General features: G+C 35.8%; 1 protein-coding gene across 1 annotated transcript in view; it reads right to left on the minus strand.

Moving 5' to 3' along the window:
* Window positions 1–13547: 13547 nt before the first annotated feature.
* The window catches only part of LOC129231338 (doublesex- and mab-3-related transcription factor 2-like), a 59355-nt gene continuing 48437 nt past the window's right edge, over window positions 13548–24465 (minus strand). Inside the window, exons 2-4 of the mRNA XM_054865628.1 lie at window positions 17695–17903; window positions 15464–15594; window positions 13548–14090 (exon numbers count right to left, since the gene is read on the minus strand). Coding sequence (XP_054721603.1) covers window positions 13678–14090; window positions 15464–15594; window positions 17695–17900 — 750 coding nt within the window. The 5' untranslated portion in view covers window positions 17901–17903 and the 3' untranslated portion in view covers window positions 13548–13677. The remainder of the gene's footprint in view (window positions 14091–15463; window positions 15595–17694; window positions 17904–24465) is intronic.

Genomic DNA, 24465 nt, shown 5'->3' on the forward strand with positions numbered 1-24465 from the left:
CAGTGTAAACATTAGTAAACACGTTCATATATGAGTAGATACATGTATGCATCAGATGCATGCACGTGCCTACTCAAGTATATACGTGTATACATGAGTATATAAGCATGTATACGTGATTACCTATAGGAGTGTATACGTGTCTACACGAATATATACGTGTCACTGTACGTACGGGTATATACGCGTGTAAACGAACATCATATGCGTGTATGCACTTGTATCTCGAGTACATACGTGCATGCCTGAGTATATACGTGTAGGCAGAAGTATACACGCATATATAAGTGTACATACACACATTTACGGGTATACACGAGTTAATTCGTGGATACATCCAGTGCGTGTTTGTTACGTGTCTACTAACATAAATATATATATTGTGAAGCACGAGTATATACGTATGCATACGTGCAAATACGATTATATACCTGTATAGACGTATATACGTACGTTTATGTGTATACACCAGTACATGTATGTATACACGAGTATATAAGCTTATGTACATGTGTGCCAACAGAATGAATCCAAGCTCTTGGGCAAAAATCTAAGGAGTGTGAGAGGGGAGGATAAGAAGCAAAGAATTTTAAGGAACTTAAGTTCGCTAACGCGCTACATGCACACAAAGCCAGAAACTGATGGATGCAAACAAATCGCAATTTTTTTACACAAAGATGATTTTACCCAACATTTTAGTTTTTAAGAAATATTTAGAGCAGTTGTTAAAAGTTACGGCCTGTAGTAGCGCTAATACACGCATCGTAACAAAGGCGCAGCGACAGATGAAACTTTTTCAAAAGTCTCGTTATTGCAACAGAGAGTGCTTTGTGATTGAGACGCACATGTATTACAGCTGCAGGCCGCAAATTTCATCAATCGTTTTAAAACATTCTTGAGACCTAAAATGTTGTGTAAAATTTTCTTTGTGTAATAAATTTGTGACCTGTTTTGCATCCATCAGTTACTGGCTTTGCGTGCATGTAGTGCGTCTGCATTGTGTTTGTGACCATATGTTCCTTATGATCCTTGCTTCTTACCCTCCCCTCTAACACATTTTAATAAGTGTCCCAAAAGTTTAAACTCACCCTGTTTACTTGTATAGCATATGCTTGTATGTAAGTGTCTACTCTAGTACGTATGCGTATATTCGTGTCTACCTGAGCATATAAGTGTTTATATATATACGAGTATGTACGTGTATAGTCGAATGTATATCTGTATAGATTAAAAATACTTGCAGATACCCATATACGTATTTATTGGTGCATTTACGTGAATATGTCTATTATACGTGCCTACACGAGTATATGTGTATGCATATGCATATACTGGTATATTTAACCCCGTTTACTGTAAAAACAATACATATTAAGTGAAATTATAATTTAATTTATATCTGCCTTATACTTAACGATTAAGTGACATTAGAAGAACAATATTTGTTTAAGCCTAATATTATGACCACTTTACCCCATCTTACTTAAATTGTTCTAAAAAATTATCTAAAATAGATTCACCTAACTGCTAATGAGTAAGAGTTCTTGAGACATGTAGGAAACTTCCTATGCAGTCAATCTGTTCATAATTCTAACAAACAAAATTTCCCAAGGAAGTTAAAAGAGGTGTTTAGATTTAAAAAAAATTCATATTCGCACAAAATATTTTTTTTTACTAAATAAAATTTTGCCAGTTTTAAAATTTTGTATTTAAAATGTAGTTTCTAACTGCCCTACTCTATAATAAAATTTTCACATTCACTCGAACATTTATTTCCAAACTATAACCATTTATTTGACGAATGACCACTTTACCCCATTGACCACTTTCCCCCACCAGACCCTAACTTTTTTTATTCAATAGAAAATGCTCATAAGTAGCAGAGCGGCAAAACTTCTGGAAACTCTTTTGTTTGTTTTTGGTCTATATATTCTGTGAACAGAGTGTAAATAAAACTTTTCAGCTCATTTAAATGCGTAACAAATTTTAAAATTGTATTTCGGTTTAAACGCACAACATATTTGTACCTAGAACTAACAAAGAAATACGTTGCTGTTGGGAATAAATGATAAAATAATAAAATCTACGATCTGCTTGGCTTTTTGTAGGGGAGACCGGGGTTAGTTGTTACAATTTTTTTCAATATTTTTTTACGCTAAACTATTTCAATTATTTACACGCGTGAAATTTTAAAATGCATCTAGATTGTTTAACATTTATAACATATTTTTTAAAAAATGATTAGAAGCCACTACTCCAAAATATTTCAAGTTTTTTTGAATAGATGTAGATTGTAACAACTTACCCCACCACGGGGCACGTTGTTACAGTATAGTTGTTACATGAGATATATTTTAGTGATGAAATGAATTTTACACATTTTCTGGCTTATTCTGCTAAATTTTAAAAATTCTTAACCACGTTTAAAATCAGAAACTTTTTGGCTTTACAAATTTACTTCATTAATGACTTATTCTAATAAACTATCATCATCATCATTATCATTGCCCGAATTACAATTTTCACAAGCATATAATTTATGAAACTGAGCACATTGGTCATGTGCCTATTTGTCAAAATTACGACATTGAAGCCTTTTAGTTGGTTTTTTGGTACGGTTTAGAGCACTCTATGCAGAACCAATCTTCATATCTTCATCCGAAGGACATACTGTTTGGAAGCACCTTTTTTTTTTTTTTTTTTTTTTTTTTTTTTTTTTTTTTTTTTTTTTTTGTCTTCGTGTCTGTTGATTTCTTTTCTGTTATACACAATTTCCTTTACACAGATTTTGTTTCCCAGCTTCGGTTTGCAAAACATTTTTTACTGGTGTATCTATTAAAGTGGCGCTGACCTATGGTTTCCGCTTGCGAACCGTCTTCACTTCTGCACTCCTGCAGCGTTGGAGAAAGACCTACATTTGAATGATACATTATTTATTATAATTATTTATTCAACCATACATATTAACAATAAATTAATCATAGAATGAAAGAGATCAGAATTATTACTATTATTACTATCGTCATCCAACTACAGTACTTTATATGAATTAAATCATGCAGTAAAACAGAGGAGGCACGTGATTTCTTCCAACCAATGGTCTTTAGGCGCAGATACTTTTTGTTTTGCTCCATCCGTGCAAGATAAGGCGCGAATTTTGACGATTGGCACGCTAATGGCTCATACTTCAAAGAATACGTTTTACGTTGCAAAGAATCACATCGAAATAATTTTAGATTTTCTAGAAGCAAATCCAGAATTCATAAAAATAAATTCACCGAAAATTTTACAAAATAGTACACAAAGGAAAAATGAGCCGAGGGCTCCGGTGCAAAAAGCTTAGTCAAATGGCAAAAGGTAAGTCATATTTTATGCATACGAGTATTTCAATATTACAGTGTCTAAAACAAAAATCGAAGAGGGGAAAAAAGTCAATACATACATAAGAAAAAAAATTAACCGTACAATTTGTTGATTTGTAATATAAAACCATCTATGATAGTAAGAACGTCTTGTATGAAATATATTTTTTCCGAGAAACTATGATCAAAATAATGATAATAATAATAACTTTAGAAAAAATCATGGTATCAAAAAAAAAAAATCCTAACTGTCATAAATGCAGACGAAGAAATGTTAATAGTCCGTAATCGGGGATTGTATATTATGTTGTTGTCGTGTCGAATGCGAAAGGTTTAGCTGCATCCGAAAGTTTTGATGAAAAAATCTGCTAATTCAAATTGAATATAAAACACTAAAATGCAGGGGGGGGGGGCTAGGTTATGGCGCTGACTGCGCTATTGAAATTTTTAGGGGATGGTGGTGGTGTTTTGAGGGGTATTTGTTTATTGGGGGGGGCTTTTGCTTTTGTAGGGGGGAGTCTTCGCGATATTTGGGGGGAGGGGCACCCCTGCAACATGTAAAAGGTTTGTTGGGCTAATTGAGCTTTTGGGGATGAGAGCAGTCATAACAGAGTATACAATCTTCCATATTAGGATTGGTTATGTAAAAACCAACCCTCCCCCCCGCTCAGTTGTAACTTGTAATTATAGCAACAGTCTCAGTATCAAAGACATATTCCACAGTTTTTTTCTCTTTTCCTTTAAAATTATAATTTAATAAGCATATGCTTAAATAAAAAATTTTATTTCTTCATTATTCCTGTTTTCAAATTCCATTTTTTCTAGGTATTGTTTTCCAAGACCCAATCTTAAGATATCTTCAAAACAGTACTTTTCTAGATTTCCTTTTCAAAACAAGCAACTTGTAACTATGATTACATAATTTCATCTTTATCTTCAAGATTAAAAAGTCAAAACAGCAATCTTGGTTATAAGAGCAGTTTAAAATAAATAAATACTCTGCTTCTGTAAATGTATATTGAAAAATATTCGTAAAGGGAGTAAGATTTTTTAATCATAGTTTCACTTCAGCTGATAAAGAACTTTAAACGTTCAACCCAAAGGAAAGATTCTAAATTGAAGAAGAAATGAAAAAAGGAGCAATCGGGGCGAAATGGAGAATCAAATTTTGGAAACAATTCCCCAGAAATTACCAGGCTTTGTACTTTTTGTAATTAGTTAATCAATATCAAATTTCAATAAAGAAAAAAAAAATTTCTTACAAATTAAATTCAATTGAAATTGAATAATGACAGTAGGTAACAAATAAAGAATTTAGGGGAAAAAAGGGGGAGGATGATTTTACAGCAAAAGAAGACAGAAAAAAAAATTACATTCGTCAGTGGTGTACCTAGCATGGGTGACAGACGGAGCGGTAATTTGTGATGTCACCCCCCCCCCTTAAACGCAAAAAAAGGGGGATTGTATATTCTGTGTAAACTTGAAATTCATACAATTTTCAGAATCAAATAGTACTTTTGTGAAAAAACTAAATTTTAAGTGGGATAATGTACAAAAGACAAATAAAAATTATGAACGCTTTTTATATAATTTGCCCTAGACGCATTTGTGCAGGCCGTCAAGCGGTCAAAACCAGTAAAAGGGAGTAGGAAATTCATAGCTCCTTAATTTTTTTCAAATGCATTATTTCTTGAAAATGGAAGTCCCCGATCCCCCCCCCCCACGTATTTCCTAAGTGATGGATTTGGTTAAAAGAAAATGAAATAAATGGAAATAAACAACCTTAGCCGAGAATGCATTTTTATTCATAAACTGACATCTTTTACATTGAAAAAGGAGCTCTTAATGTCTTCAAAACACGTGTCTGCAATTTAATTCGGATATTTGTGCATTATAATGTTGTGAAAGTGGGTTTAATTCTTTTAAGCATCGAAAACTTGTTGTAAAGCGAGAAATGTTGCATATATACCTATTTTATGTTTGCAGTTATAACTCCCCCCCCCCTCTCTACCCCCTGCACCATTTTTGGGGTTGGCCACATCCTAATTCGTTTTCTTCGTACCAATACCTTTTAGAAAAACCAACTCCCGTAGTTTTATTACGAAAATTTCACCGAAAACCACTTTGCCCCTCCCCCCTTCTTCCCTGCAAAATGTTCGGGGTTCGCTACATTCTAATTTGTCCGCTTGCCAACACCTTTCAGAAAAACTAACTCCCGTTTTAGTGTCACAAAAGTCGAACGGAAAACCACTTGCCCCTCAATGCAGTTATGACCCCCCCCCCCCCTTTTCCCTGCACCATTTTCAGGGTTGGCAATATCCTAATTCGTTTTCCTCGTGCCAATACCTTTCAGAAAAACCAACTCCCGTAATTTTATCACAAAATTTCCACTAAAAACCATTTGCCCCCCCCCCCCCCCTGCACCATGTTCGGTGTTCGCAACATTCAAATTAGTTTTTCTGAAATGTATTGGCAAGCGGAAAACTAACTCCCGTTTTTGCGTCACCCGAAAATGGAACGGAAAACCACTCCCCTCCCCTGTACAGTTATGACCCCCCCTTGCCCCCTGCACCATTTTCGGCGTCGGCAAAATCCTAATTCCTAATTTGTTATCCTCCTGCCAATAAATACCTGTCAGAAAACTTACTCCCGCAATTGTATCACAAATTGAATAGAAAACCACTTGCCCCCCCCCCCGGTGCAGTTTTAACCCCCCCCCCCCGCTTCCTGAACCATTTTCAAGATTGGCATCATCCACATTCGTTTTCCTCGATCCAATACCTTTCAGAAAAACAAACTCCCATAATTGTATCACAAAAATCGCATAATCTCACCTGCTTCGGGGCAGTCGAGATTTCGCTCGCAAGTAAAGGCGCGAAAAGTCACTTTTTCCCCTTTAGTCCAGTCAATAGGTAGAAAAAAACGGGCTTGCCTTACAAAAAATGGGGTCAAAGATTTTATTTTTTAAATTTGTGTATACTAGTGCCAATATGAAAAAACCAAGTTATCCAACACGAAAGACCTCGGGAGAAGTTTTGGGGGCCGAAAACCCCCCAAAAATTGTGACTTTTTGTGATATTTTCAAAATATCTCAAAAATGGTTAAAATTACAAAAAAACTTCCAACGCAAATGTTAAAGAGGATTAAATTTCCTTCAACTTTTGTCATTACAACATTTTTGTAGCATGAAAAGCAAGCGAGTTACAGCTTCTTGAAAGTCACACTTTTTCTGAGCCCTCTCAGCGAAGTGCGTGAAAGCGCATCGGATAACGGAGGAAAAAAGGAGAAACGCCGGCAGTCTGACCTTGAAAATCATTTGTCTTTCACAACTGAGGGTAAATGTCTCCGTTCCCTTTAACTTAAACAAAACACCCCCATTCCATCCCCCCTTTTTTTTCTCCAAATGAGATGAAGCGACTCAATAGCTACTTATGTTGGTCACTTCAGCGTTTGAGCCAGAGTATGTTATATCAATTTGTGTGTTCTGTATTACAATTTTTTTCCCTAGAAATGAATACGCCTGACCAAGGTGTTTTATTATTATTATTATTATTATTATTGTTATTATTATTATTATTATTATTTGCGAAAACAGTTTGCGTGAATGCGAAATAAAGATTGTGAATGAAAAGGGAACATAAAATCTTCAAAGATGCAGCGCAAAACGGCAAAATGAAGAACATCAGCGTTTTTTTTTGAAATTCTTAAAAGAAGTGACAATTCACACTGCCTGTCAAAAATGCTATATCAATGAGCAATCAATCTCTTCCCTTGAAGTAATGGTTGAACCTAACATGTTAACTAAATTCCTCAAGAAAGATTTCTGACAAATTATAACAACAAGAATCGTCTTATTCAACTTCTTGAGACATATTTCGAAGAGTGTGAGATTGAAGTCAGGCAGACTCAAGATGATGCCGACTTACTTACTGCTCTTTCAAAGGCAAAATAAATTGAAAAGTTTGTTATAGCGGGCTAGAGGATATAGATCTGTTGGTGCTGATGACAGCTTCAGGACAGCCTTTCAGCAACTTGTTCCTTTTAAAACCTGGAAGAGGGAGTACTTGTGATTTGTTTTTTTCCCCACTAAATCTTTTAAGTTTGACCCCAGCAATATTCTTTTCATCCATGCGTTTAGTGGGTGTGATACGACTTCGGCAATCTTTGGCCAAGGCAAAATTAAGTTGTACAAAATAGTCAAAAAAGAAAAAAACTCCTGAAATTAAGGAAGCTATTGAAGAATTTAGGGACCCAGTCTGTCATCGTGGTGCCTTAGCTGCAGCCGGAGAAAACATTTTGCAAATATTATACACAGGTGACGTAAAGTGTTTGAACCTATCTTTGGATACTTTGCAATTTAATCTTTTTATAAAACTAGTACAGGGCTAAGATAAATCTTGAAGAGCTCCCTCCAACGTGCGGAGAGGGGGGGGGGGGACGTTATCACTCATATCGGTTCTACCACCAAATTCAAAGTTAGTTGAGCAACATAATTGATCCAGAGAAGTGGGGTTGGGAACGCAGAACGCAAGATCTAATGCATGTTGACACGAAAAGAGATTCAGTTACTCAGAATCTTTTGAAAATTGTACCTTGTACCTGCAAGAAAAATTGCACTAGAGCCTGTTCTTGTCATAAGGCAGGTTTAAAATGCTCCAGCACGTGCAAACACTGCAGTGGCACAAATTGTAAAAATGTTGCAGAAATTTCATCTTTGGATAAGACTGCTGAAGAAGATGATTTGTTCCAGGAGCTTCTGTACCGCAACCAGGGGATGAAAAAGGACCACAGCTTCTTTCTACCCCCTACAGATTCTGAACCGGGAGACCCTGGACCTTCAAAACGGCTTCGAAGAAGATAAACAGCGTATTTTGTTGTCCTTTCTCTATTTGCTTTAAGGTCGAATGAATCTCTCTGTAATTTAGATCTGTATTATTCTGTCTGTAATTAATCTGTATTAAGCTTCTACAGTTGGATTTTCATTTTGAAGGGTAATTTTTTTGAGTTTTTCAGGCCTCAAAAAGTCAGTTTCTGCAGAATTTTTTCAAAGTGTTCATTACGTATTGCTATTGTACCTTTATTTATGCATTATTATGTCTATTGTTTGCTTATTGTCACCCTAATATTTATTCATTCACATTTATATTTTCGATTATTGCATTTTCACTTGTAATAGAATAGATGGTACGAATTATGTGCTTTAAATGAATGAGAAGATTATGAAATTCAATTACAAACTGCAATATAAATCATATGTTATTGGAGTCTGACTGAAGACTACCTCTGTCAGACTAGAAATATTAGTTCGTGAGCGGTGGGGGAGGGTTTATTATTATTATTGTATCAGAGCATAGGATGCATGACTGTGTTGATTGTTTGCTTATTAGCTGCCTAATATTCTTTCCTTCACATTAATATTTAAAAATCGCATCTTTGTTTGCAATAATTAGACTAGAATGTACGAATTACATCCCTCAAATGAATGTATATATTGTGTAATCCAGTTATAAATAGCAATTTATCATCTATTATTGGAGTCTGATGAAGACTATACCTCTGTCAGATCAGAAAAGTTAGTTCGTGAGCAGTGGGGAAGGTTTTTTTTTTTAATTATTGCATTGTCGTATGTGCTTTAAATGAATGTGTATATATGTATTTCAGTTTCATAATACATCGTTTGTTTTTGGAGTCTGGTGGGAATTAATCTGTTAGCCAGAATTGCTACTCTGTGTCCAGCGGGGGGTGGGGGGTGGGGGGGGGGGTGAGCAAGAAGCTCAAACTACTCTAACTGTCGATGAACTCTCTGAAACTAAAGTTTCTATCCAAGTTCTAATAATTATGACGCCTTGCTTTCGGTGTGAAAGCTTTTTTTTTCGGAGTGGAGGAAAACTGCCTGTTTTCAAAGAGCTATAGCAAGCTTGTTAGTTGTGCTACAAAAAAGTTGTAAATACAAAAGTTGTAGCAAATTTTATGTTCTTTAAACCTTACATTTAAAACTTTTTTCTAAGTTGAACCATTTCGGAGATATTTTGGAAAAAACAAAAAAAGTCATAAATTTTTGTGGTTTTTCGGCCCCCAAAAGTTCTCCCGGGGTCTTTCGTGTTGGATAACTTGGTTTTTCCATGTCGGCACCAATATGTACAAATTAAAAAAATAAAATCTTTGACCCCATTTTTTGCAAGGTAAAATGTATCTATTGACTGGACTACTTCTATTGGAGCTTAGAATACGAACTTGCGAGATTTATACTGCGAGACTGCGATTTTCCCTATAGCGCCATCTAGTGAGACGATCAGAACTAATCTCGCAAGGTGAAGTTCGAGCTTGGAATAAGCACCCAGAATCTCTCTAGTGTCATGAAATTCATCGGCTGCCTTTCGTAATGAACTACCTGCAATTACTTCTTTAGCCACATCCAGGTATGTTTCTTTAGGTGTTTTGCCCTTGCCCGTCTTGTTTTAATAGTCCCCCGCCATATCACATTTAAAAAGAAAACATAATATTAAATTAAAACTTGCAAAAGTTGTTACTTGTAACAACTAACCCCAACAAAATCGTAACAACTTGTCCCATACGACGCCACTTTAGTTCTTGGCACATATTACTGGTATTATATCCTTTTACGAAACTTTTAAATATGTTAGCACTTACCTAAAAGTGTAGGCTTTCACGTGGTACAGAAATAAATTCGTTATCTGCAACGGCTTCGTCACAAATAGAAAAATAACAGCGGAAAGAAAAATTACTTCCAGACTCAAAAAACAGTTTTCCTTAAGCACTCTCCGTGCTACTGACTACAAGCACTCCAGTGACTGTCAGGGAATGCAGATGGGTGAGTGCTATCATCTACTGCAAGGAAAGTCAGTTTCTCCTAGCGGTTATTTTTAAATTCTAATGTAACAACTTACCCTGTGTAACAACTAACCCCGGTCTCCCCTACTGCCGGTGCCAGTATGATCTTTAGAGAGGACCATCCAATGGTAATTTGCAGGAGGAGGTTTTCTGGACTCGTTTTCTGGAAACAAATACGGATTTGTATGCTTATCAAGACATCCTCGCATAAAATTTACTGATAGAAGTACCTCTAATAACATCAGAGGAGTGTATTTAAGCAGCATAGCATGAGGCTAGCGTTCAGAATGAAATGAACTTTCGAATTTTATGTCATTGAGAATGATTAGCTTAATGGACAAAATCGGGCCTATCTATATCTTTTATAAATTTTGGGTCCACCTGCAACAAAATCTGTAGGGCCTCTACCCAGAGGCCAGCAGTGTGTATTTGCAACGTTAATAAGTCTTAGCGCTAGTTTTTTCTTTCTTTTAAATTTCTTGGGCCGTGGGACCCCTTAAGAACGTGCCCCCCCCCCCACACACACACTGCGGGTATGCAGCTCCGGGCCTGGATAAAATGGAAAATACTTGAGTTATTCGCTGGTTTTTTTTTTTTTTTTTTTATGAGACCTGTGTATTTCCTACTGCTTTCTACGATTATAAAGAAATAAATTATAAAATAAAATGTGGGCCGATTTTATATTGAATACTGCCAACTACTACTTCTTGAATTATGCTTATATTTTCATAAAATTCAAAAGTTTTGTATTTAGCTTTGACCTTTTTTCCAACTCTGTATATAGTATAGTACTTATGCAACGATGTTTAAAAGGTTATGATTAAACGGCACGTATGAGTCTTTCAGATCATGAGGAGTAAGAATTGCAAAAAACACGCAAACCATGATTAACGCATGTGCCTTCAAGGTTTAGGGCTCCCCGTTTCTTTTCAAACTTACATCCTATCGCTGTTCCGGTGGAACATTGAGGCAACTGCAAAATAAATTGAAAATGAGTTATTGTTGTCACAGGGTCCAAACGTGGCCACCCCATACGGAGGAACAATTTCAGATTTGTTTTTCAACTTTTAGCCACCAGGGCAGTAACTCAACTATGTTTCACTGTATGAGGTTGTTGCATGGTTCTACTGTAAAACACTTTTTGTAGTTGCGTCAGTGTTCCACCGGAACAGCGATATGAAAAAGATTTTGCGTTTATTAGACTTTAAGTATAAAATTACATGTGTATGTTAAATATATTATACAGGGTCTGTTCAATAAGTATCGGGACTGGTTCAAAAAAATCAAAATGTATTGCAGGTATCGTTACAATCACTTATTAATCTTCAAAATACATCCCTCCTGCAATGATACACTTAGTTCGGCGCGTCGTCAAAAGCCCGCTGGAAGTCAGTTTCTGGAATACTGTTGAGAACCTTTGTCGTCACCTATTGAACTGCCTCGATGGAGTCGAACCGATGTCCTTTGAGCTCCCTTTTCATTCGCGGAAGCAAGAATAAGTCTGGTGAAGCCAGGTCTGGGCTGTAGGGACCAGGTTTGGGTTGTCCAAATTTTCTTGCGAAATTTCCACCTGCGACAGTTTTTGTTCCTCGCTCAAGACCTTCGGCACCAGCTTCGCGCTCACTTTCCTCATCGCAGGGTCCTTTGATTCAATCGTGTGGACGGTTCCGACTGAAAGACCGATCTCCTCACTAATGAAGGCGATGGTTAAACGCCTGCCAAAGTCCAAAACTGTTTTCACTTTGGCCACCTTGAGCGGTTCGAGCAGTCGTCGGGCGTCCGACGCGGTGATCGTCTTCGACGGGCTCCAGGCCTCCCTTAAACATTTTGCGCCACTTGAAAACTCTTGTATGGCGTAAGGCATCTGCCTCATAAGCCTTTTTAATGAGCTCAAGGGTCTCGGACGCGGATTTCCCAAGTTTAAAGCAAAATTTCACAGCGTTCCATGCTGGCGCGATGACACCATAAAAAATCACACATCACAAAAATCCACCTCCTGTCTCACAAGCCCGCAGGTGACTGAATTGAAGTGTGCCTGAGGGGTGGAGGACCCCTCTACCGAAGCCAACCGGCCTGAGCGCCCTCCAACTCTTCGTTGAGGATACAACAAGTCAGTCCCGATACTTATTGAACAGACCCTGTACATCATCACTTAGCACATAATGTAATTTTATATTGACTTCGATTGTCTTAAACTTTCAAATATATACAGTAAGAACACTGTTGAGCTAATAATGCCAGTGCATCACAGCAATATACAATTATATCATCACTTACATGCCTTTCAGTTGGTCTTAGTAAATGTTTCGTTTCATTTCAAAAATGTTAAGTTTTGAGAATTGTATTTGTTACGTTTTACAAAGTTTTGAGTGGAATTCTTCATCAAAAACTAACAAATATAACAAGAAAACTATTAATATTATTTATATAAAGAATTTGCATGATAAATGACTAAAATAAAACTAAAATGACGCTTTTAGTTTTTATGTATTGCATTTCATATGCAGTAAAAAAAAATAATTTTAACTTTGAAATAAAATTGAAATTAGGAACATGTAATCGTGCATGCATCATGCATTGCATGAATGAATGCACAATTGAGAATGAATGCATAAATATATGGACATATGAATTGAGTGCATACGTTCTAATATGGTAATGTATTGAATAAAGGAATTTAAAAAATATTTTTTAAACTCTTAACGTGATAGTGCTTGCGATATTTTTTTTTAAATTGCTGTGTACTTTTTTTTTTCCTCAAGGAAAACTTTTTATTTTATTTTACAGCAATACCACTTACTTTCTTAATCACCAAAGGATTTGACCCTCCTGGATCTGACACCCGAACCCAGGGGCGCCCCGAATTTTGGAAGGGCTGAAGTTCTCAAGTTGGCAAATGCAGCTCCACATTTTGCCAAATGATAATATTTTTGTTAAATCGTTAGACAGAATTTACCGAATAAGGAAATTTGTGGGAGGTCACAGTGACCTCCATCCACGCGTCCCTGCCCGAACCGTCCGTCATTGCCTTTTTCAATCAATAAAAAGGCTTCAATCAAAGGTTCGGAGGTCTGATCGTGAATCAAACTATTTGGTGAATAAAACCATGAAGTATACATTCTACAGTCCACAAACTTTTATTTAGCATTATTTACCCAGAAAGATTCTCTGTTTGCTGTTTGTATCCTCTTTTCTTTATCTAGATTCATAATCGTCTTTGTACTTGTTTTGACAAATATGTATTGAAGATATTCAACTGTAAAATCTAATCTGCACACATTGAAAGTATTGATAGCATTTTAATGTTTTTTTTTAAATGTATTTTTTATTTTTTTTAATAATGAAAGCATCAATTGTTTCTTACAATATGTTGCAAAATACTTATATTTTTACAATGTACAATAAGACTTTATGCATTACAAAAGCATAAAATTTTCTCCATCACAATAACATGTATTGGGATTTATTTTTTTCCTATAATAGATTCTACGGAAAATGATATGTAGTTCTGCTTATTAATCATATTTTTTTCTTTATAAGGCAATTTTTCTTCCTTTCTTGCTTCAGTAGATTTTTCGATTGCTGCTCCTGTCAATTTAGGAATAAGATGATTAAATATACTTCCTGATCCCTTTAGAAAGTTGATGTCTCTTGATTCATAAAAATCAATGGATCGCCTTTTATCCACATCAATTTGCAACATGGATAAATTAGGGAGCATAATGTCTTCTGCAGAATAAGGAAATATTCTTTGATAGTAATAAGATGGTGACAATAAGGCATCCAATTCTTTGTCTGCAAAGCACTTCCGTTTCCGTAAACGATCGCAGGTAATAGGAAGAATGAAGGGGGATGTAACTCCATCGTAGTTCTGTCCTGTAGGAAAGGAAATAAATGTGTTGAAATGTCCCAAAAATTATCCCATAAAATAAAGGAATAATGAATTAGAGAAAATTTTCTTGGATCACAAGAGAGGTTCCGAATTATTTTTGCAGAATTTTCTTTAGTATCTTCAGTTAATGTTGCAGAAATGACTGAATTAAGCTTATGCTAGATTATTTTTAGCTTGTTTTTATGCGTCCTTTCTGAAAAAATGTTCTGAATGTGCTGAAATGTTAAAAAATATTCCTTAAAGTTAAACGAGTAATGAATTGGAGAACTTTATTTCTCTAACTAATTACTGGTTTGTTTTCTTGGTTCTTGTGTTCTCGTGTTTTTGAATTCTTGGATTAAACATTTTCAGTTCATTTTTTAAGAATTTTCTCAAGCATCTTAAGTTAATGTTGCAGAAGTGTTACATATTTTTAAAAATAATCTTACTCCACCTCAGCAGAAAAGCAGAAGTCGAATTCAAAACTTAATCAGATCAGATCTAAACAATATTTAAAGTATTTTATTAAGTAACAAATCATTGGGCTTAAAGATTATTAGTATTTTAGTTGTTTGTCAAATAGAAACGATTTATTAGACCAAAATATTATATTTTGTAGTTACTCATTAAGTAAAAAAAAAAAAAAAAATTGGCTTCATATTCACAATATTAGAGTTATTGCTTAGATAAAATCAAATCTTTGGGCCTAAATAACAATATTTTAGCTATTCATGAACACAAGCTCATGGAAAAACACCAAGTTAAACAAAAACATCAATTTAGTCTGTGGGTCAAGTCTCCCTAGTTAGTTTGGGTCAAAAGTCCCTAGGTAATTTTCTTTTGTAAACTTAGAAAAGTGACTAAAACATACATACTTTTAAAATTCATTTCCCTTAAAATTGAAGATTAAAATTTAACAATTTCCAAAATCATCGAACTCAACATAAAAGGTGCAGCATCATTTAACTCTGAATTTCTTGAAAACCAATGATAATTCTGAAATGGCTTCGCCCTGCAAAATACTGTTGTCTGATTGGTCGACCAATAAAATGACTAAAATTTTCCTTCAATATGCTTTTTATGGAAAAAATCCCTATGGATCAAGTCTCCTTATGGGTCAAACCTCCCTTAGTTTCCCTAATGATTTTCTAAAATATCATATACAGTGAAACCTGTGTAAGTTGACCACTTGCGGTGCACTACTTTAGTGGTCAACTTAAACAGGTGGTCAACTTATAGAGGTTGAATTATATGATACAGATCTAGTCATGTGCCTGAAAATAGTGGTCAACTTAGATAGGTGGTCAACTTACAAGGGTGGTCAACTTCACAGGTTTTACTGTATTTGCAAAGTCAATTTGGTAATTGTTTTACTTACTTCCAGCAGCTTCTCTAAATATAACACTTCTATTTAACAATCTCAGTTGTCTTTGATACTTTTTCTTTTGTTCCAGTACGTATTGGGCTTTATTTTGCATAACGTCATTCTTCATCCCTGATGAGCCATATCTATAAAAAAAATTACACTTAAAATACTTCTTGAATAAGAATTTAAACCAATTTGTGCAGCGACAAATTTATTAGAGTTTTCAATGAAAATTAATGGAAACATTTTTTAGTCTGTCATAGTAAGAAATTTTGAAGAGTTGACTCTCATTGCTGTAGTTTAGCTAAACCCGCATTAAGTCAATCTCACGAAGGAAGGGGTTGGCTCTGCAGACCCTATTTTGAAAGCTGTTGAGCCACAATCACATCAGACACTTCCTCTGTTTCATACAAGTAAGTAAAAAACAATTGGTATACGAAGTGAATAAAATGCCTTTGTGGCAACAAAATAACAATATTGTTATTTTGGTGTTTACTATTTAGTAAACAACGTAGGGCGTTGGGCAACGCGACTGGGCATAATGTCATCCACGAAGTAATCCATTGCGACCCACCATGATGAGAGACAGTCTAGTGGAAATGTGCAGCCGGTCAGACACGCTCATGCATTTTTTATTTATCTATAAAATCATCTAAAAAAGAACTGAAATCTAAATCTAAATCAATCAAAATCAAAGTCTAATACCCCCCCCCCCCCTGAAACAAAATTTAAGAATAAGTCCTTAAAAATCAAAAAACAAACAAACGTGTTTCTGAAGTAAAATTTATCTAATTTTCGACTTCGACTTCTGAAGTCGGATGCTTCGAAATCCGACTCCTTTACAAACAGTGTCACATTGTTTGAAATTAGCCAGGCAGCTCTGAAGTGTCACACAACTATCACAGATATTTTCTTCAGAAATTGCAGTTGATACAACTGATGGCCGCGTGCAATATTCAGGAAGATATTCGCTAAAATTCTCCTATATCAGCCTTTCAAATTGAACATATCATTGAAAATTTTTAGAAAATCAGCAGAACACTCAGTTTGAAATCTCTAGTTTCAAAATCATTTTAATGATTTGGTCGGCATCCCCCCCCCTCCCCCGGGAATAACTACAGTTGAACCTATCTATCTCGAATGTGGAAGGAACAAAAAAAAAATATCAAAAAAAATCCGAGATGTGGAGGTTTTAGTTTGTATTTTAACCCAGCAACTGTGAGCTGTTCAAGCAGTTCATAACATTTCAAATGAGCCGAATAAAAGTGTAATATACTCAATAAAATAATTTAATTCAGTAGGATTACGTAATACTGCCGTGGGCAGGCAAACGGCAGTATCTGCAAAAATGAGTTTTTGAGATATTTGAAGAAACGTGTTTTTCATTCCCAACAAACTCCAGTAAAATGATGAAACTTTATGTTCTTTACGTGGTTTATTTTCTGCGGAAACCAAATAAGGAAGCTTGCTCAGTAAAGTTGAAATAAAATAGAAGGCAAAAATGCAAAAGACTGAAAAAGTTGCAGGTACTGTTACTTACCTTCTCAAGGCAGTATACCCAGGGACGTGCGCAGGAATTTTGGCCCCGGTCTCAAGAACCCCACCCCCCTCATATCCTTCACCTCTACTAATCCCCCCCACACCCCGCGTCGTTTCATGTTCTTACAATAGTTATAAGAAATATTTTACAAATTTATAAAATTAAAAATGACAAAGTTTACGTTTAAAACTATTTCTAAAATTTTGGGCCCCCTTGCGGCTCGGGCCCGGGCCAACAGGTGTACCTTCTCCGCCCCCTCCTGTGCACGCCCCTGAGTATACCTCAACGGTTGAAAAGATACGTCAAAGAAGTTTAAGGATTGACATTTTTTTTGTTCCAACAATATCTTTTAGTTTGGTAGGCAGTAAATCCTTCCTGGCAAAAATTGCACTAGGAATTTCCATACCAAAACAGATACTAGAGGGATCTTGAACGTGCCACATAATTATACGATAGAGATACCTCCCCCTAACAGCAAGGGCGTACCCCCTAAATATCACCCCCTAATAATCAAAGACACCCCAAGAGCAAGAGCCCCCCCCCACCCTAAATGAGAAAAATACCCTCCAAAACACCCCCTCCCCCTAAAAATTTCAATGGCGCAGTCTGCGCCATGACCGCCCCCAACCCCAGGTGGACACCCCTGCATACGACATGAGCGTTGATGATTTTCTTGTCTACTGTGTAATCATTTAAAACTTACCTTCGTAAGGCTACCTGAGCTGCCATAATTCGTTGTCGCTCAACCACCAAGAGACAACTGCGACAACGACATTCCCTCCAACGGCATAGACGCTTATGTCCTTTCAGGCAAGAAACAACACCATGGTTTTTGCAACGAGCACATTTTGGTTTCCGTAATTGCCGCCTACTTCTGCTGCTTTCTTCGCTGTTTTCCAGCGTGTCCATTAACTGTAACAAAATTCAAAGTGGTTTAAAATAAAAGAAAATAATTTTGAAATATTTATCCTTTTTTGAACTCGAATTGCCGAGAAACGAAAAACATGAAAACCCAAACAGAGAAGAAATTCCTTAGCGTCTGAAGGATAAAAAATGCATGTTTTCAATTTTATTTAAAATAAAGATTAGAATACAATGAAAAAACACAGCAGATTTTTACGTGTGCGTCGTGGTTGTTGTCTTGTGCCAGCTTAATCTGGCAATTTGGGGTGTGCCGCTTCACTTTTCCAACTGTATCACAGTTTGGTGTAAAGTCCGATTTCCACTGTACACACTGGCCATAAGGGCCCGTTTATAGGGTAAGCAACCATTCACAACGCAACAACGAATTCCCACAAAGAAAGGACAAGAGAGAGAAAGTATATCCATGCTCGAGCCGGGATTCGAACTTAGGACATTCCCATCCTCAGTCAGACCTCTCCGAGTCAAGGCGGTCGTCACGTGTGTGTGCGAGAGTGATTAATAGATGAATTTCTTAAAACTTGTACCATTTTCTACGTTATCGGGCCACACAGTGCCGGGGTCTAGGGAGAGCAAGCCTTTGCCCTGGGCGCAGCTTCTGTAGGGGGGGGGGATTTACCCTATTTCTGTTTTTTTTTTTTTCGCGGAAACTTGAAACTTGACATAAAAGCTAGAGGGAAGTTAACTAAGGGCGGCAGTTTCAAGACTTTGTCTAATCTGGGAAAAGTCGTACGCGTAAAAGATAACGTAAAAATCATAGAGAAAGGAAAGAAAATTATAAACAAAGAGCTGTCATCATAAGACGGTGCTTAATTTATCAATGCAAAATTTAAACTTGTTTTTCCGAGACCAATTTCTGAATATTTGGATCCAAATTTGTAACATTGACTAGTAGCCTGTAGCTAGGAAAATAAAACAGAGGGAAGAAGGGGGGGGGGAATCAACTGTGGAGAAGTGATTTGATTGGCTGCGACTCGGTGAAAGTTTAAACAAAGGCTTGCATCAAAGAAAACCTACTTCATGGATTTCTTTGATGTAAGTTTCACAAAAACATAGTTACCAGCTTCAGCAGATTTTGCACCTGAACTATCCATACTATCTCCTAAGTCTTCTTGTATTTCATTCGCAGAAATTTCTTCATCAAAGTTGCTTTTCATTTTGACATCAACAATATTATGAGGGGACTCACTAACCAATAAATGAGGGAACTCACTAATCCCGTAATGAGGGTACCCACTTACCCCGAGTGGAGAAAATTTACGTTGTAAGTGGAACCTCTCCTCATAGAAACTTATCAATAATACTTTGTGCAAAAATTGTATTGCAGTATGCACTATAAGTTAAACTATACATAAAAGTTTAATGAACATTAAAAAGTTAATTAAAACTAACCTGGAAAAACTTCTTTGAAAAATGATGTTTGAACTCCCAAAAAAATGTTTTTAGAAAAATGTATTTGACACAAGTTCAATGATTCGGAAAAAAGTTACACGAAGTGCTAGCATATGCAAAACTAATCAATGTGCTTTTAAATGTGATATGATCAATGTAAAAAAAGGATAAAAACCGCATACATATTTCAGTTTGGGGCGAGGGGGTGACCCACTTACCCCAGTGGCCCATTTGCCCCAACCAACCCTAAATAAATTTTCTTTATTAGTGCAAGACTTTCTAAACAGTTGCGTTTTGATGTAAATAGGCTTTATATTAAAAGTGTAACAGAAAATCTTTATATAATTTAAACCGTTAAATTAGTATTTAAAACACCATATGAGGCAGTGAGAAGCAAAAGGATGTAAGTGTCAAAATTAAAAATTGGAGATAACCAGTACAAGTAGTAAGATAGCCTCTCCTCTGTTTTGGGGCAAGAGATGGTACCAATAGCCCTGGTAGGGGCTGCTATATTCAGTAGCGTAACAAGGGGTTGGCAGGAGTTGCTCTCGCGAGGGGCGCAGCAGCTAGGGGGCGGCATTTCGATTGATTAAAAAATAAATAAATAAATAAAATTGATCATAGGAGTAGAAAAATGCTTTTGTAAATAAAAATAAAAACAAAAAAAAGTCTCGCAAGAAAAAGAGCTAGAGGGGAAAATAAAACAATCTTTAATTCTCAAAAAAAAAGGAGGGGGGGGGGGTTACCCGTGGTGTGAAATTTTATTCCGATTCTTGGAGTTAGCTAAAGACTTACACACACTATTAGCAAATAAAACAATCCTTAATTCTCAAAAAAAGGGGGGGGGGGGAGGAGAGTACTACCCGGGTGGTGTGAAATTTTATTCCGATTCATTGAGTTAGCTAAAGACTTTTTCACACAATTTTCAAACCTGCGAGCGGTGGTGAAGAGCGTTGCATGCTGGATGCTTCCATTGGGGCTACATTTTGTCGGGTATAGTTTGAAATGTATAGTTTTTCTTAAGCTAAGTATTTATTCTCATTATAATTAATAATAAAAAGTCTTATTTGAACAAAATGTTGGAGGCCTTTATTAGCGAATATATAGTACTTTTATTTTGCCTCTATGAAAACGGTTGTGTTTTTCAGTCAATTTCAGATTAGCAATGTTTTTTGTATTTTCTTTGCTTTCCTAATTATAATATAATTTTAAATGCCTTAATTTTTATTTAAAATAAAAAAAATATTAAATAAAAACAAAAAACCTGACTGCGTAAAAACCAAAAAGACTGAAAAGAAAAATGTATAAACCCAGTAGTTTAGAATGTTATTAAGTACTACTGAATAACTACACCGTTGAAATAGTTTTATATTTCCGTACACAGATAAGACAAATCATAAATTCAAAAGCAAAATAGAAGGATCAACAGTCGAGGCCCATTCCTTTCTGATTCAAAGAAACCCGTAAAATTTGAATGGTCCCCGACTGTTGATCCTTCTATTTTGCTTTTGAATTTATGATTTGTCTTATCTGTGTACAGTAATAAAACTATTTAAACGGTGTAGTTATTCAGTAGTACTTAATAACATTCTAAACTACTGTGCTTATACATTTTTCTTTTCAGTTTTTTTGGTTTTACGCAGTCAGGTTTTTTGTTTTTATTTAATATTTTTTTATTTTACAGTTTTTAGCTAATTTTCATTGACTTAGTTATTATGATTATGATACGGTACATTTCGCAATCTTGTCATTTCATTGAGAGAGTTTTTATCATGAGGTTTATTAAGTAACTTGCGGTGGTCTAAACTACTGATAATTAGTCCCTCTAGGGATCTAACTTCGCTTATAGCTACATGTGCTTGGCCTTCGGCAAAAATATGCGAACTTAAGTCAACCACAGTACAGCTATATAAACAGCCTGTATAACTCATGATGACGCGAAATCGGAAACGCCCCCCCTCCCCCCCCCCCCCCCCGTCATTAAAATCTTTCTCGCAAAACTAAAAAAACCTATCGAGAAAGTACACGTCGCGAAACTCGGTCCCTCTGAATCAAGGCAAAAACAAATGCAACATGTTAGAGATGAAAATAGAAATAGTAGACTTTCTTTTGTTGCTTAGTGCACGGGTTTATTTTGAGAAGGATTACAATCTGAGTGTCTTGCCTTCGTTACGCATAATATACTTGTTATTACAGTACAGAATACAAATAAAGAACACATGAAATAATTCACATCAGAAGGAGGGGAAAGTACATCCGGAGCGAGGGTGTCTTGACTCACCGCCTAAAGTGGGAGAAGCAATCGCTTATACCACTCGGCCACTAAGATCCCAATTAGTAGACTTAGTAAACAAAAAAATTCAGGCAGCGAAAACTACCTGCATTTGTCGCACGCAGGTAGCGTGCGATACAGTGTGCAACACCAAACGCGCGCAGATCCCGAACTGCCATATTTTGTCAGCTGGTTGTTGATATGGTGAATTTTGATTACTGTCATGTGTTTAGTGACACTTCCAAGGTTAAGACAAATTGATTGACGTCAGAATTACCAAAATTGAACAAGGCGTTTAGCCCCTAGAACGCCACATAGAAACAGACATACATACATAGACTGATAAACACATTACCCTCCTTTGCGTCGCGCACGCGCAATCGGGTAAAAAATAAAGTTTCTTTCTTGTAGTAAATGTGTGTTTATTGTACATTTTCCTAATGGTTTGAAACAAATTCTATTAAAGTTTGAAGCTGTTTAAAGAATAATAATAAATACATTGCTATAAACGGTACTGATTTTTTTTATCCTCATTTGGTTTAAGAACGTTCATTATTTATATTTTAGCAAATTACAAATATTATTGTCTTTATTGAATTTATGTGAACTGGTGGGGAGGGGAGAACTAAAATGTTTAGGAAGGGGAAAATTCTGAATATTCCGAATGAAATCCTAATTTTTACGAATGATAAAATTCGAGTATGCACACATATACACACATAGCATCAACTGCGAAGGAAAATTGAGCATCATTGAAAACAATTAAAAAATAGAAAATAAGTATATTTCGGGACCAATATTGTGTCCTAATTTGTCGAATCAATTAGCCAAATGTTCCCACAAAATTTTTTTTTGGAGAGGTCACAGTGACCTCCGGTGACCATTTAACGGGACGACGCTGTGTGAGGGGGGATGCCATTTCGTAAGTTCTCCAGGGGCGCCAGACCTCCTAGGTACGCTACTGCTGCTGTATACAGCATGATTTACAAAAAAATTCAATGCAAGCCTACCTAATAGGATTTGAAATTTAAGTGCTTAACTCAAAACTTTATGGAGCCCGCTTACATCCCTTTGCTTCTTACTGCCTCATATAATAGATGACAGGACCGGCTCTAGTAGTTCTGCCGCCCTAGGAGATATTGACAAGTCCCCCCCTCCATTGAATAACAATAACATAAAATAATAATATATGAAAAAAAAATAGAAATCATAGTAAAGTGGTTAAAATTAAAGTGAGGTCCTAGTTAAATTCCAAACTGGATTTTGCATGTCTAACAGGACCGGATCTATGAATTTTAGGTCCCCCTGCAACAAAATCTGAAGCCCCCCCCCCTCCCCGAGGCCAACAGTATATATTTGCAACGTTAACAAGTCTTAGTGATATTTTTTTCCTTTTTGTTTTTCAATGTCTTGGGCCGTTGGGCTTCTTAAGGTTGTGCCCCCCCCCTGCACTGCGGGGTCTGCGGGTACGCAAAGCCGTACCTGATGTCCAAGCACTCATACACACTTTAAATTATCTTTTAAACATTAAAGTACTCGCGGGTCTTATGGCACTGAAACAAATATTAATATTTTAAAAATACTTTTAAGTCACGCAATTTGCCGCCTCTAAAATTAAATTGAATTTCTAGTTAAATTCCGAACTATTCTTAGCATGTCCGAGCACTGGTATAAGCTCTAAATTATTATTATTATCATTATTTTTTTAAAGCATCGAAGCAGTGAATCTTATGGCGCTGAAAAAGATATTCAAACTGTAAAAAAAAAAAAAGTTTCAGCTTAGAAAATTGCCGCCCCTATGCTCTGCCGTTCTAGGCGGTCGCCTAGGTCGCCTACCCAAGAGCCGGGCCTGATAAATGATTAAGCATACGTTACAAAATACTATTTTATTTAACGTTTTTACTGCATTTTATTTTTCTATTTTAAACTTTTGTTATGTATAGAACGCAAAAACAAAAATCAATTTAAACCGAATTGACATAATAGCGAAATCAATTCGTACTTCTTTTTAATTAAAAACCGTAATAGAAATTTTAACTTAAGTTTTCAGACCAAGGATTTGAAACCAAAGAATTGATGTTTTAGGTTGCTTTACAGTTTACATTGTGCAATGGTTAACTTTTTATCCCTTTCAATTCCAACATGAGCTTTTTGACTGCTCGTGCGTGCGCATTTCTAGCTAAGATAGAATCTAAGGAAGTCAGTTGTGACTCTTGAATAGAAATAGAAATAGAATAGAATCTAAGAACCTTTCTTGGGTGTGCTGTTGATTTCAAACTTGGTAATAACCGAATAACCGTACAAATGCGAAGAAAAAAGAATGAAAAATCGAAGCAAGATCAAGCATGGTCACAAGATAATCGAATAAAGAAACAAATGGAGAGAAAATCTTACAGGTAAGCTCTTTGACATTTAATATAGATTTGTATTGGTACGTCCGCTTGCAATAATTGTAGTGATTTGATTACCAAGTTCTGGAATGATAGTACCATTAACTATTTGCTTTGGTGATTTCTCGACATCTGCACGAAGAGGTAGTGGTTATCTTTTTTTTTTCTTTTTTGCAATACTTCAAGCAGTACTATTATCGTTGTTTATTCTTGTTTATATTTGTCATTGTTTACGTTCACTATTTTAATAGCTTTTTTTTGATACTCAAGAGAAATGATAAACACAATTTGACTTGTAAATAACTAAGTATAATCACTTGACTTAAAATAATCACGCTTAAAAGACAAAAAAATATGCTGTTAAAAAAAAGTTTGACTGGCTTAGAATATGAATATGATTAACCTTGAATGTTATTGGACACTGGAGTATTTAATTTGATCATAACAAACAGCTATTCATAGTCAACTCCGTCATTTCAAATTTTTCCAGGGGGCTCAA

This window comes from Uloborus diversus, chromosome 10 (assembly GCF_026930045.1).
Source record: "Uloborus diversus isolate 005 chromosome 10, Udiv.v.3.1, whole genome shotgun sequence".
NCBI lineage: Eukaryota > Metazoa > Arthropoda > Arachnida > Araneae > Uloboridae > Uloborus > Uloborus diversus.